The sequence below is a fragment of the Leptidea sinapis genome, chromosome 44 (assembly GCF_905404315.1).
Source record: "Leptidea sinapis chromosome 44, ilLepSina1.1, whole genome shotgun sequence".
Classification (NCBI taxonomy): domain Eukaryota; kingdom Metazoa; phylum Arthropoda; class Insecta; order Lepidoptera; family Pieridae; genus Leptidea; species Leptidea sinapis.
In genome coordinates this window covers 7,167,009-7,181,762 of record NC_066308.1, presented here as the reverse complement: position 1 = coordinate 7,181,762, position 14,754 = coordinate 7,167,009, and the positions used below count along the sequence as shown (strand labels likewise).

Genomic DNA, 14,754 nt, shown 5'->3' with positions numbered 1-14,754 from the left:
AGTGGATTTCGGCTATCTCCGTTTTTCACAAGATTATAGCCGTCATCTGTCAATCTATGGTAAACCCTTTAATTTGGCTTTGGTATGTAGGACCTTATTCAATTCTACTACTTCAGTTTTTAACTGACCTACTTTTACTATTTGATTTATTATTAGTTATTTCTTTATTACTAAAATTTCTTTAGTACGAAAAGACAATTTTATATTATTTATTTTATTTATATATCTCATCTTCCCAGGGTAAGGTTTTGGTCTGTCTAAGCACTCATTATGGCATATGTTCACTTTCACATTAATAAATTATTTCTTAAAAGTTAAAAAGTAGCCCGACGTTGTTCCCTTTGATGTTAAATTACCCATTAACGGCCGTTCTCAATATACTACAGATAGAGAATTACTACCTTCTATTGTCAGTAATTAGCTGTCAATAATCTGAAGCTGTCCCAATATACCCGATAAGTCATTCTTATCACCATATAACGGAACGTGTGAATTGCAATGTTCATACAAACTTCTATCGCTGGTAAGCTATACGTCGTCCCATTGACAGACAGCGTGTACGGATAAGGTGAGTTACTGTCGATAAGTTTATTGGGACAGAAAAGTGAACGACAGTTACGATGTTTATCTCAAGTAAGAGATAGACTGAATATTGGGAACGGCCGTAACCTACTTGGATATTGCCACGAAGAGTATAATATACAATATATCCACCTTAGTTCATATTATGGTAGTTACATCCTTACCAGAGCATGTAAGAGAATAGGTACTTACATAAATTCCTGCTGTAAGTTGTAAAATATAATATAATACACACACACGACACATAATGAGCTGATTTCGAAAAAAATTACCACTGAGGCTTCATGTCATAAGTTTCATCGATCAAACGTAAAGGTAAATGAATCATACGTTGTAATATTATGGTTCATTTGTAATTGTATATTTTGCACAACACAGAAAATTTTAATTGTATTTAAATCGGAAACTTATAATTACCGATGATAGAAAATCCCTTCGTTGGATATATTTTTATGGCAGCTATGATTTTTACAGTCCAATAAGGCATAGTTGTATTTTTTTTAAAGATAATTATGCTTCACTTGACATCAAATTACTGGTTTCACTTGAGACTCGAGTAGGTACATTTGTACACAATAGTGGCGACATTCTTTTATAAAAAAAAAACCTATAATTAAAACTCTTGAATAAATTTTGACGGCGACGAGTCTAAGATTGGCAAAAAGTCCAGATTATTGTTCAGAGACTATCCTAAACTATCTGGCGACTCGTACGCTCGAAATATTCCCTGAATATATTAAATAGTTGTCGGAAACCTAAGCTTGTTTTATTTTCTCTTACCTCAATTGTAAGATTTTTTCAACCTCCATAGTTTATATTTAACCAGCAAAATACATACAAATTGGTTAATAATTTATTCTGGTATTTAATACCTACAATTAGAGCTTAAATAATATCTTATAATATTATGTTTACAGAGAATAAGCCTTAAGAAGAAGAGTATAAAAATGTTGCCCAGAGTAAAATAGAAAGGAAAAAAAATTACGCTGAGAGACCTGCAGTGAGTCAAATACGTAAATAATAAAGTTTAGGTAAGGTCACTGATGCCTTCAAACGAGTGACAAGTCTGAAGAGGCAGTAGGCATGTCACATAGCCCGGAAAATGTTTCCATGGGGGGCAAAATAGTTTTTGAATGGAGGCCTTGGGTTTAAAAGAGACATCGGCAGACCACAGATTAATGCCAATCTGCAGAGACGAACTCGAGGGAAGGATTGCAAAACAGGGCTAACTGGCGGAATCTGAAGGAGACATACAGCAAACTGGATTAGAATGGCTGAGAGAAAGAATGATGACTTATAGAGCTAACGGAATGTTTTTCCGGATTAGAACTGCCATCACATCTATTTCTGGTACAAAAATTACTTAAAATTCTGCTACAATTATTAAAAAGAGCCCAAATAAAGAATGCTTAGAGAGTTGTGTTTCGTTCTGAAGGGCATCGTGGCTAGTGAAATTACTGGGCAAATGAGACATCTTATATCTCAAGGTGACGAGCGCAGTTGTAGTGATGCTCAGATTTTTTTGGTTTTTCAAGAATTCTGAGCGGCAGTACATTGGAATGGGCAGGGCATATCAATTACCACATTAGCTCAACTGGCAAAAACAAGATGCAAGTATAATTAATATACATTGAGAAACACTAAAGTTTGTTAAGACCCCCAATATTAGTATTCAATATGTATACTGTAAAGATTTAGATTAGTTTATTTCATGTTTAAGTTAGTAGAAGCAATTATGTCCGTTACAGTCAAAAGATACAAACAGTATAATAAATTAAAACATATATTCAATTCCATGATTCAAATTGAATTTAGCAAATGTAAACACTATAACAAACTTAGACAATAAATCGCCAATTTTAACTTTACGTTTCAGCAACTTTTTGTGTGTCGTAGAAATCTTTTTTGTCCTCTTCCGATGCTGACGAGTTTCTTTGTTTCTGTCGGTGACAATGTAATAAATTAGAAAGACACAAGGGTTATCTAACTGTTAACCAACTGCATAGCTAGCATAAAAACTAAAATCGATTTTTTGAAGTTATACTTCTCTAGGTGCGTTATGAAAAAATGATGAAAGTGAAAGTTTAAGATGCGCGCGTATCAATGTATCACAAAAGTAACAGGGTGAAGTTGGTTCCTAAAATTTTCTGACCTTTGCATCATTCAGATTTTTTTTTTGGTTTCTTCGTCCTTTATTAGGACAGGCATTGGGTTCAAGCCTATACAGCCGTAAATTAATTATTCAATAATTAATTGTCAAAGCCATCTTAGCAAGATTTTTACAAAATTGTTCTTTCGAGAAAGTAGAATAGCACGAGGAATAAATAATTTTAATGATTTTTGCTTTTCGTTAGGCCAAAGAAATATAACTTCTTGCGTGCATACATAAGTACACACACTTTTTAATAACTATTTTTCAACAATCCAAATTACTGGATTAAATGAGAGCTACATTATACACACAGTGAAAAAAAGATATTCGAAGGCCTTATTGGTATTATATGTGCCTAACAAGGCCTTGGAAAAATAATTATTTTAGAACAAAGGCTACGACACATGGAAGGGAAGTACCTTAAATATTGTAGATGTAACATTTTATTGAAAGTGGACTTTATTTTTATTAATAAAACAATTTAAACTGCGCTCATAAATTTTAAAATAACCCGCTACAAGAGAAAACAAAACACTGCAGCTTCATTATACCGATCGAAAGGCTTCATCATAAGGCTTTTTGTGGTAGATAACATAGAATCAGAAATAAAAGGAAAACCACGAATGTAAAATATTGTTCAGAAAAATGAAATGCTGTCATTGCCGTAAGGATATACAACGGACATTATCATGGTCGATTCCTGGTTCAATCAGGAAATCACTTAAAAATCTATGAATGCAGTTTAAATTGTTGAAATGAAACTACTCTAGAATCGTTGTGATTTGAAACTCGATGAAACGCAATGTACGAAAAAGCGAGACGATAGAGACACAAACATGTTAATGTATAGGATTCAGGCGGCGAGAGAATGAGATAGAATACATTACACGTTCTCGGTCTTCTCTTTGTTCGATGTTTCGTAGCGTCGCCACTATCGTCTACTAAGCATTGTATGAAAATATTTTTTTTAATAAATATATAGCCTACTCTTAACACAGCACTTTTATACTTTTAGCACAAGACCGACAAGAATGGGCATCATTGGAGGAGGCCTTTACTCATACAGAGGTTCTTGTTAACCCATAATTGTTTATATATTTTAATTTAATCTAAAACACTTATATTACTAAAATTAACCATAGCTTAATTACAAATACAATGTAAATTTGTGTTTACTGTAAAAAAAATCGATTGTACAAACTACTGTTAAGGCGAAGAGTAAGCAGAAACCACGCAAACTTGGTGTTTTTAGACAAGTTTTGTGGTGAAAGTATACCATTTGGAGCTGTGAACACTACTTAATCCTGTTACACATATCCTTAAGTCTTATTTGTTCTAATGCTTGTTGTTGGTTATAGTTAACACTGCCGAGCCTTTTTGAACTACCACTTTTCTTTGAAGTTAAACAAGTTTTTTGGCATGGCGTGACGCATTTTTTTGGTACTTCTCTCAGAAAAGTTATTCTTATAGCTTGTACTTTTTTGTGTAGGTTCATTTATTCAGATTAGTAGTGAATAACGAGGATTGTAAGCATATAAACTGTTATCCACGCAAGAATTTTGAAAATATTGGCTTTGTTACAAAGATGGCGGGCCGGCAGCCGTGAACACATATCGCTCAAGGTCGCTGGCATTTAGTGTCGCCTTAAGAAATAAAAAGGCTTATTATTATTATTATAGTCTACTTTCTGTAAAACGTTATGTCTACAATATTTAAGGTACTTCCGTTCCATGTGGCATAGCCTTGGGTCAGCATATAGATATCGTAAATCACCTAAAGAACAAGACGCTCAGTACAGATGAGCTACATTTACACAACTGACATCGAGACGGTTCTCGAAGTGGGGGTCCAACACATAACATACCAAGGACTTCTTGACTTGCTTCATCTCCGCGGCCAGGGAGCGCAGGACGCGATGTGACAGGTACAGACTGGTTCGTCTTACGTCACCACAGTCGCTGTTGATCTTGTTGTCCACCACTGCGCTCGCGAGGCCTTCCACAGCCTCACCCCATTCCACTGATCAATTAAGGCAAGTTTAAATATAAATTATTTTCATTGGTATAGAATAAAAAGGATTGTGTGGTTTTATGAATCCACGGTAAAAGTGAAACTTTATTTCACATTATAGACATTTAACTAAAAATGTTTGGAATAATATTTACATTAAACACTGACAAAAACAAACAAAATAGCGTGGAGCACTGGCACACATCAGTAATAGTCTATACACTACACGGTCAACTGCTTTGAACTATAGGCGCCGCCCGAACGTCACGCGACATGCAACACACAGGCGAAAAAGTTTGAGACAATGTAATAAAATTTTCACTATAAAAATTTGGTGTCACATTGATTTTTCGCGATGTACTTCTAAACTACGATTCAGTTTTATCCAACTTGAGAGATGGAATAGCTATTACTTCGATTCGTAACCCTTAAAATTTATATTTCAAATTTTATTTCTGTTTGAAATAATTCTATGAGATTTATCAATGACGCACTGTTTGACAGTTTTGCAAATTGTAACATTATTTCACTACGAGCGCGGGGAAAAATGAAATTATTTTCATAATGATTGAACTTCTAAAAATTCAAACAAATCAAGAAGAAGTCTTCGTCAAAAGGATTCAAACAACGAAACAAATACTAAGAAATGAAAGTACTAACAAACATACGTAACTAGAATTGGAGGAATAAATAAGGGCCATGTCGTCTTTTTTTTTTATGGAATAGGAGGACAAACGAGCGTACGGGTCACCTGTTGTTAAGTGATCACCGCCGCCCACAATCTCTTGCAACACCAAAGGAATCACAGGAGCGTTGCCGGCCTTTAAGGAAGGTGTACGCGCTTTTTTTGAAGGTACCCATGTCGTATCGTCCCGGAAACACCGCACAAGGAAGCTCATTCCACAGCTTTGTAATACGTGGAAGAAAGCTCCTTGAAAACCGCACTGTGGAGGACCGCCACACATCCAGATGGTGAGGATGATACTACTACGCCCAGTGAGGAACTTGTGGCGTGTCGTACGAAGGTGGAATTCGGCGGCAGGAATCAGGTTAAACAGCTCTTCGGAACACTCCCCGTGATAAATGCGTTAGAAGACACACAATGAAGCGACGTCTCTACGCAACGCCAAGTGATCCAGCCGTTCACAGAGCACTGGGTCCCTGACAATTCGAGCTGCTCTGCGTTGCACGCGGTCAAATGGATCGAGCTGATACTGGGGTGCGCCAGACCAGAGATGACAGCAATACTCCATGTGTGGCCGGACCTGCGCTTTGTAGAGCGCTAGTATGTGGGCCGGCTTGAAGTATTGCCGTGCTCTATTAATGACGCCCAGTTTCTTTGAAGCCAATTTGGCTTTGCCTTCCAGATGGCCACGGAATTGGCAATTGCTCGTGATTTCGAGACCCAGTATTCCGATACTAGGCGAGGCTTTAAGGGAAGTGTTCTCGAAGAGCGGTGATACGGCAAATGGGGTTTTTTTAGTTGTAAACGCGCAAACTTGAGTCTTCTGGGGGTTAAATTGGACAAGGTTCAATTTTCCCCATTCCGCGACCTTCTCAAGAGAGGACTCGATAGAAGACACAAGTTTCTTCCGGCACTGGTCGACAATTTCCCGAGAGAGACCTGCATGGCCCGTGTATATGGCATCACCAATGCTGTCGTCTACATAGCAATGAATGTTGGAGGTATCAAACATATCATTGTTATGCAGAAGAAACAGCGTGGGAGACAGCACACAGCCTTGGGGCACTCCAGCATTCACGGGCCTCGGGTTCGAGCAATATCCGTCGACAACGACCTGTATGCTACGCCCAGTGAGGAAGCTGAACGTCCGCTTGCACAAGCTCTCGGGAAGCCCAAATGATGGAAGTTTGGAGAGGAGCGCCTTGTGCCATACACGATCAAAGGCCTTCGCTATATCCAGGCTAACTGCCAGGCCTTCCCCCTTGCTTTCAATAGCCGCAGCCCATCTATGTGTCAGGTATACCAGAAGATCACCTGCCGACCGACCATGGCGAAACCCGTATTGTCGGTCGTTGATCAACTGGTGACCCTCTAGGTATACCAAAAGCTGACGGCTAATTATGCTCTCCATTATTTTGGAGAGCAGGGAGGTAATAGCAATAGGCCTGTAGTTTGCCGGATCCGAACTGTCTCCTTTTTTTTTGGATCGGATGGACAAGGGCAGACTTCCATGAGTCAGGGACTACGCCTTTAGAATAAGAGTGCCGGAATAAACGCGTTAGCACCGGCGTCAACTCAGGGGCACACGTTCTAAGCACGATTGGAGAAATGCCATCCGGCCCGCTCGACTTCCTGACGTCCAACGAAAACAGAGCTCGCCTAACAGTTTTCTGTCTGAACTGTACTTCAGGCATAGAGGTCTGACACCGCGATATGGTCGGCGGTGTTTTTCCGTTGCCGTCAAGAGTCGAGTTGGAGGCGAAAAGAGTGCACAAGAGATCGGCTTTCTCTTTTGCCGTATGGGCCAGGACGTCATTCCTCATGTACAACGGCGGCATGGACGGCTGGCTGAAGTTACCAAGAGCAGCTTTCGACAACAACCAGAACTTGCGTGTTCCGGTCGGGTAACTGGAAAGCTGTTCGCCGATTTTGACGACGTGTTTTGACTTTGCACGGGCGATTTGCCGCTTAAAAAATCTGGAGGCACGGTTGTATTTCCTCTTAAGAACTGTGCAGTTCGGATCCTTTGTGCCCAGCGCCGCAACCCAAGTTCGATACGCCTGTTTTTTGCAGTCAGATGCTGCTTTAACTGACGCATCGAACCAGGGCTGTGATCTGCCACCGATGGGTACTACAGAGTTTGGTATAAAATATCCATACCCTGTAGTATCACATCGACTACTGCAACGGCGCAGGCACTAGGATCATCCGAAGGGAAACAAACCCTGCTCCAAGGGTAGTATGCAAAAAAGGAACGCATCCTATCCCAATCTGCCAAACGCGGCGGGTCGCTGGTGGTCTGCGACGTTGGCGTCGGATAGGCACTACACTCCTGACCAGGCAATGGTCGGACGTTCCGAGAGGGGCGTCGACAAAGACCTGGTAACCATCGGGATGTGTAGTCAGCAGAAGATCCAATAAGGACGGCATGTGGCTATCCACATCCGGGAGCCGCGTTGGCGACTCAACCAATTGGGACAGACCATACGCCAATGCAAAATTATGCACAGATCGTCCTGCGTAGTCTGTGGTACGTGATCCAAGCCATTCGGCATTGTGCCCGTTGAAATCACCCAAGACTACGACTTCAGCGGAGGGGATCTGTGCAAGTACGTCGTCAATTGCCGCTTGAACGCAGCCCATGAGATGATCGGTTTCTGCGTTACCACTATGGGACCTGTAGACACACGCATAGATGCGGACGCGGTCCTCTAAATCTACGCGGAGCCAGAGAGTGGACAGGTCCCTACCCTCAAAATTGCCGAGACGGCGACAGCAGATATCCTCCCTAACGTACACACATACCCCGGCATGAGGCAAAAAATTGTGCTCAATTTTGTACCCGGGGTACGTTAAATATGACGTCGCTAGGTCGAGATATCTGCGTCTCAGTAAGGAAACGCAAGGCCGGCTGCGCCGTCTCAAGGTGGTGGAAGACGGCGTTTAAATTGGAGTGAATTCCCCTGATATTGCAAAAGTCCACGTTAAGTGTGGAGCGGGGTGCCGTGGTGATACTGCCTCGTTTGTCCTTGGTCATGCGTGGTTCTGTGCCCTCCCCAGAATACGAAGGGCAGCCCGAGCTAGAGTGCCCGGGGAGGGATTCCCCAACTCTGGGTCGGTACCCTCCTGGGGTAAAATCTTTTTTAGTACCGCTGTCATATTCGGGTGGAGGGGGGGGGAATGGCCACCGGTCCTCGACACTAACCTATGCGAAACATAGCGGCACTAGGCTGCTACTTCACGCCGGTATTCTGTGCGAGTGTGGTAATTAACCCGGACGAGTCTGGCCCGATTGTGCTGACGTCAAAAGACGGCAGCGTGACTCTCCCACTTCTAAAAAGCCCTTAGTCGTCTCTTACGACACCCATGGGCCTGGGACTCCCCTATTCTTTTTACGCCCCGGGAAAAGTACAGGGCAATGTCGTCATTATACTATTGCATTATACTGTTTCACTATACTGTTGCACTATACTGTAGCACTATACTGAAGCACTATACTGTAGCACTAAACTGTTGCACTATACAGTTGCACTATACTGTTGCACTATACAGTTGCACAATACTGTTGCACTATAATGCAGTACTATACGGTTGCACTATACAGTTGCACTATACTGTTGCACTATACAGTTGCACTATACAGTTGCAGTATACTGCTGCACTATACTGTTAGACTATGTGCCTCATGCCAAGGAATCCATAATAAGCAACGCTTTAAAACCTTAACTTTCACAGGATAGCGGTGGATGTATTAAACCCTTAGTATCAACGATCGACAGTACCAAATTCACAAGCTGGAAGCTCCCTATTTGCAAACGCTTGTAGTAGCTTCATGGACTACTTTTTTTTCCAAATATTGAAGTATTATGACACACTATACAATACAGATAATATAAGAAGATAATAAAGTTACTATAACTAGACTAATATATTGTGAGCACTAACTCGGTTGTCTCATTGACGGTAACGTAACTTTTCCAGTAATAATGTCCATTCCCTTGGAAACACCTTCTGTGACAGTGCGCGACAGCAACTTAGCTGCAGCGTTTATCATCTGTAAGCCATCAAATGTGATAAATCTTTTATTCATTGAGGTCGATCAATGACGCTCATAATGCAAAAAGTGTCAAACTCTTATATTTCACGATCTAACACTTCAAAAACGTTGAGCTTCAACGAGTAAGGGCTATATTCCACTGGGACACCACGGTGGCGCAACCAGTCGCCGCTACCAACAAAAATATACAGCTCTATAGGGAGTTAGAGCGCTTTCGCACTACGTCCGATCCCGATTTCGATCCGTACCCGTGAAAACACGGTCCGAAGTATTATTATTATTTTATGGTAGTTTACGCACTAGATCCGATTTGTTTCCCTCGACCATTAAAAATATGTAGTTCTACGACTACACCGGACCGTTTTTCACGGGTACAGATCGGATTCGGGTAGGACGTAGTTCTTACTCACCTTGTGTCAGTTTACGCAAACAATATTGTGGCGCTTCAGCTCGGACGCATCATGACTCTGGTGTCTGTATGGTGTCTAGTTTGGTAGCTTACGGACACCACGGTGGCGCGAATGGTTGCACTACTGTGGTGTCCCGATGTAATATAGCCCTAAGAGTAACAAGAGACTCATTGCTACTTTAAATTATCAGATACTTACAATTTCAGTAATTAACAATAAATTATATAAAAAAGTTAATGCAAAATGCACAACGATCATTTGACCTATAAAAAGACTAACAATATTTTGAATAAAGTAGGAGGCTTCGCATTATGTGAACAGAGTAAGTAACATAGCAGTCCTCGGTCACATTAAACAGTGCCAGTGCACGAGTGTTGCTCATGAACCAGCCACTGCTATCGCCAGAAGAGTTTTAGCGAAGTGAATGTTCTTGTAACTGACATACAAACAAACAATATTTTAAAGAAACACTGATCTACGGATGTTTTGTCTCTTTTCTTTATCTCTCTCATTCCAATATTGATCATCTTCTTTTTTAATTACATGATCAGCAATCGCGCATACACTAACCTAACTAACTAAAATATGCCGAAGAAAGCGTGTGTCCTCTCTTTTCTAGGAGAATGTGTCTGGCGGTGGTCACTTGAAATCAGTCCGTTGTCTTCCATAAAAAGGTTATTCCCAGATCAATGCAATTCGGGCTTATTTATGGACCCTTAGTCCGTAGTAATAATAAGTTTTTTTTTTTTTTTTTTATGGAATAGGAGGACAAACGAGCGTACGGGTCACCTGGTGTTAAGTGATCACCGCCGCCCACACTCTCCTGCAACACCAGAGGAATCACAAGAGCGTTGCCGGCCTTTAAGGAAGGTGTACGCGCTTTTCTTGAAGGTACCCATGTCGTATCGTCCCGGAAACACCGCACAAGGAAGCTCATTCCACAGCTTCGTGGTAGGAGGAAGAAAGCTCCTTGAAAACCGCACTGTGGAGGACCGCCACACATCCAGATGGTGGAGATGATATCGTAACTTGTGGCGTGTCGTGCGAAGGTGAAATTCGGCGACAGGAATCAGGTTGAACAGCTCTTCGGAACACTCCCCGTGATAAATGCGGTAGAAGACACACAATGAAGCGACGTCTCTACGCAACGCCAAGTGATCCAGCCGTTCACAGAGTACAGGGTCCCCGACAATTCGAGCTGCTCTGCGTTGCACGCGGTCAAATGGATCGAGCTGATACTGGGGTGCGCCAGACCAGAGATGACAGCAATACTCCATGTGAGGCCGGACCTGCGCTTTGTAGAGCGCTAGAATGTGGGCCGGCTTGAAGTATTGCCGTACTCTATTTATGACGCCCAGTTTCTTTGAAGCCAGTTTGGCTTTGCCCTCCAGATGGCCACGGAATTGGCAATTGCTCGAAATTTCGAGACCCAGTATTCCGATACTAGGCGAGGCTTTAAGGGAAGTGTTCTCGAAGAGCGGTGATACGGCAAATAGGGGTTTTTTAGTGGTAAACGCGCCAACTTGAGTCTTCTGGGGATTAAATTGGACAAGGTTCAACTTACCCCATTCCGCGACCTTCTCGAGAGAGGACTCGATAGAAGACACAAGTTTCTCCCGGCACTGGTCGACGATTTCCCGAGAGAGACCTGCATGGCCCGTGTATACGGCATCACCAGTTCTGTCGTCTGCATAGCAATGCATGTTGGCGGTGTCCAGCATATCATTGATATGCAGAAGAAACAGCGTGGGAGATAGCATACAGCCTTGGGGCACTCCAGCGTTCACGAGCTTGGGATTCGAGCAATAACCGTCGACAACGACCTGTATGCTGCGCCCAGTGAGGAAGCTGGAGGTCCACTTGCATAAGCTCTCGGGAAGCCCAAATGATGGAAGTTTTGCGAGGAGCGCCTTGTGCCATACACGATCAAAGGCCTTCGCTATATCCAGACCAACTGCCAGGCCTTCCCCCTTGCTTTCAATAGCCGCCGCCCATCTATGTGTTAGGTATACCAGAAGATCGCCAGTCGACCGACCATGGCGAAAGCCGTACTGCCGGTCGTTGATAACTGGTGACCCTCAAGGTATACCAAGAGCTGACGGTTAATTATGCTCTCCATGATTTTGGAGAGTAGGGAGGTAATAGCAATAGGCCTGTAGTTTGCCGGATCCGAACTGTCTCCTTTTTTTGGGATCGGATGGATAAGGGCTGACTTCCATGAATCAGGGACTACGCCTTTTGAATAAGAGTGCCGGAATAAACGCTTTAGCACCGGCGTCAACTCAGGGGCACACGTTCTAAGCACGATTGGAGAAATGCCATCCGGCCCGCTCGACTTCCTGACGTCCAACGAAAACAGAGCTCGCCTAACAGTTTTCTGTCGGAACTGTACTTCAGGCATGGAGCTCTGACACAGCGGGATGGTCGGCGGTGTTTTTCCGTTGTCATCAAGAGTCGAGTTGGAGGCAAAAAGAGTGCACAGGAGATCGGCTTTCTCTTTTGCCGTATGGGCCAGGGTGTCATTCCTCACGTGCAACGGCGGCATGGACGGCTGGTTGAAGTTACCAAGAGCAGCTTTCGACAACGACCAGAACTTGCGTGTTCCGGTCGGGTAACTGGAAAGCTGCTCGCCAATTTTGACGACGTGCTTCGATTTCGCACGGGCGATTTGCCGCTTAAAAAATCTGGAGGCACGGTTATATTTCGTCTTCAGAACTTTGCAGTTCGGATCCTTTGAGCACAGCGCCGCAACCCAAGTTCGATACGCCTGTTTTTTGCAGTCAGATGCTGCTTTAACTGACGCATCGAACCAGGGCTGTGATCTGCCACTGATCGGTACTACAGAGCTTGGTATAAAAATATCCGGGGTCTATATCCTTATTATCCTTGGTATATAATATATATAATATAATATAAGGGGTGAGGAGGACGGGGGGGGGGGGCATGGCCTCCGGTCCTCGACGCTAACCTATGCGAAACATAGCGGCACTAGGCCGCTACTTCACGCCGGTATTCTGTGCGAGTGTGGTAAGTAACCCGGACGAGTCTGGCCCGATTGTGCTGACGTCATAAGACAGCAGCGTGACTCTCCCACTTTCAAAAAGCCCGTAGTCGTCTCTTACGACACCCTTGGACCTGGGACTACCCTATTCTTTTTACGCCCCGGGGCAGCACAGGGCAATAGTTTCCATACGAATGTGTCTTGCTTATTTGATTTAATAACCGTTTTGTTTATATATATTTATAAAGTTTAACTTACTTCAAGGAGCTTTGCCCTTTCCGGCAAATCCGAGCCAATAGCCACAGGGTCCGGTAGATCGTCCAAACGATCCGTGAATGTCACTTCAGCCAGTTCAAGTTTGGAAGGCTGTTGGGAATATTTGAAATTGTAATTTTAAATACTATTATAAAAATTGGTTAATAGTAAACGGCACAGTTGTAGGTTGCCAATCTTACGAGTAAGTTTTCCAAGAGTTTCAAGAACAACTATTTTAGACATACACATGGAATTTTTTTAAAGTAAAGTATTCATTTATTCATGACAACACAAAACATAATATACATAGTAAAATTAACAAAATTAAAAATACGGCGTCACGATCGGACACCCACTCAGTATTTTTGGAATTGAAATAAGGATCACCCCAATTCCAACACTGATTTTCAGTAGGTACCTACCAAGTCGACCTGTTGACAGCAGCCGTAGACAACACGGTTCCTTTATTTATAGATCTTAAAAGTGACCGTCTACAAATATTACAAAAAGAGAAGAAACTAAATAGGTTGAATTCTAATGGGAGTTCTAAAAGTTTTATTTTTTATTATAATAAATAGGATACATTTTTTTTAAATATTATTATTGAAGCTGTTTATTTTCTGATTATTATTATTTTTTGCCTCTGAACACTTTTGTTTCACTAATAGAAAAGATTTCACTTTGTTTTAAAAAGAAAACTTTTTTGATGTTTAATAGGTGGCGGTAAATCATTCCAGCATTTGGAGGCGCTGTATTTAAAGCTACCCCTAAATGCTGCTGTACCGTGTAGAGGCATTCCGAGAAGAATCTTACCGTGACGCGTCTCATAACTCTTATTTGAGTCCGATAACCACTTAAGCCTTTTATATAGGTAAAATGGTATTCTATATTTAACCACACTAAAAAGTAACGAGGCAAAATGTAACTGCCTACGAAACTCCATCTTCATTATGTTGTTGGTGTTCAAAAAGAGTGTTATGTGTGCGCGGTAAGGAACATCGTAATAAAATCTTGTGTAAGCATTTTGTACCCTTTGTATAAGGTTTTTTGAAGACACCTAGGCCCAGTCACTGTATTTGCGTAGTTAAATTTAGAATCAGTGATTCACATAGTTCTTTGCGAACGCAAACGCTTAGCGCATTTCTGATTCGGTAAAGTAACCTATAAAAACTATTTTTGGCGACACCAAGAATATGGTTTTGAAATCGCAAGGATTCGTCAAATATATTTGCCAGGTTGCGCGCTTCAGAGACTGTCTATTTGTACTCCATTTATAAAAAAATGTTTTTTTTCTGATGTTATGTTTACTTGATGATTACTTCCTCATAATATATATTTTGTTTTTTTCGCATTTAATTCAAGACAGTTATTTTTGACCATATCGAAATACGATTTAGGTCTTCCTGTATTTTTGTAAGTGCAGAATCCAAATCCTCTACTTTAAAACATATGTACAACTGTATATCATCAGCATAGATATGATATTTGCAGTTTTTTATACAGTTAATAACATCAGCTGTGTAAAGTATAAACAAAAGTGGCCCTAAAATTGAACCTTGGAGAACTCCTCCACAAACATGGGCGCAACGAGAGATACTAGTG

The 14,754-nt window shown here is 41.7% G+C and overlaps 1 protein-coding gene across 1 annotated transcript in view; it reads right to left on the bottom strand.

The window, feature by feature from the left end:
- Positions 1–2,374: 2,374 nt before the first annotated feature.
- The window catches only part of LOC126977203 (uncharacterized), a 44,838-nt gene continuing 32,458 nt past the window's right edge, over positions 2,375–14,754 (bottom strand). The window contains exons 10-13 of the mRNA XM_050825915.1: positions 13,156–13,263; positions 9,375–9,483; positions 4,599–4,753; positions 2,375–2,522 (exon numbers count right to left, since the gene is read on the bottom strand). Of these exons, the coding sequence (XP_050681872.1) occupies positions 2,448–2,522; positions 4,599–4,753; positions 9,375–9,483; positions 13,156–13,263 (447 nt within the window). The 3' untranslated portion in view covers positions 2,375–2,447. The remainder of the gene's footprint in view (positions 2,523–4,598; positions 4,754–9,374; positions 9,484–13,155; positions 13,264–14,754) is intronic.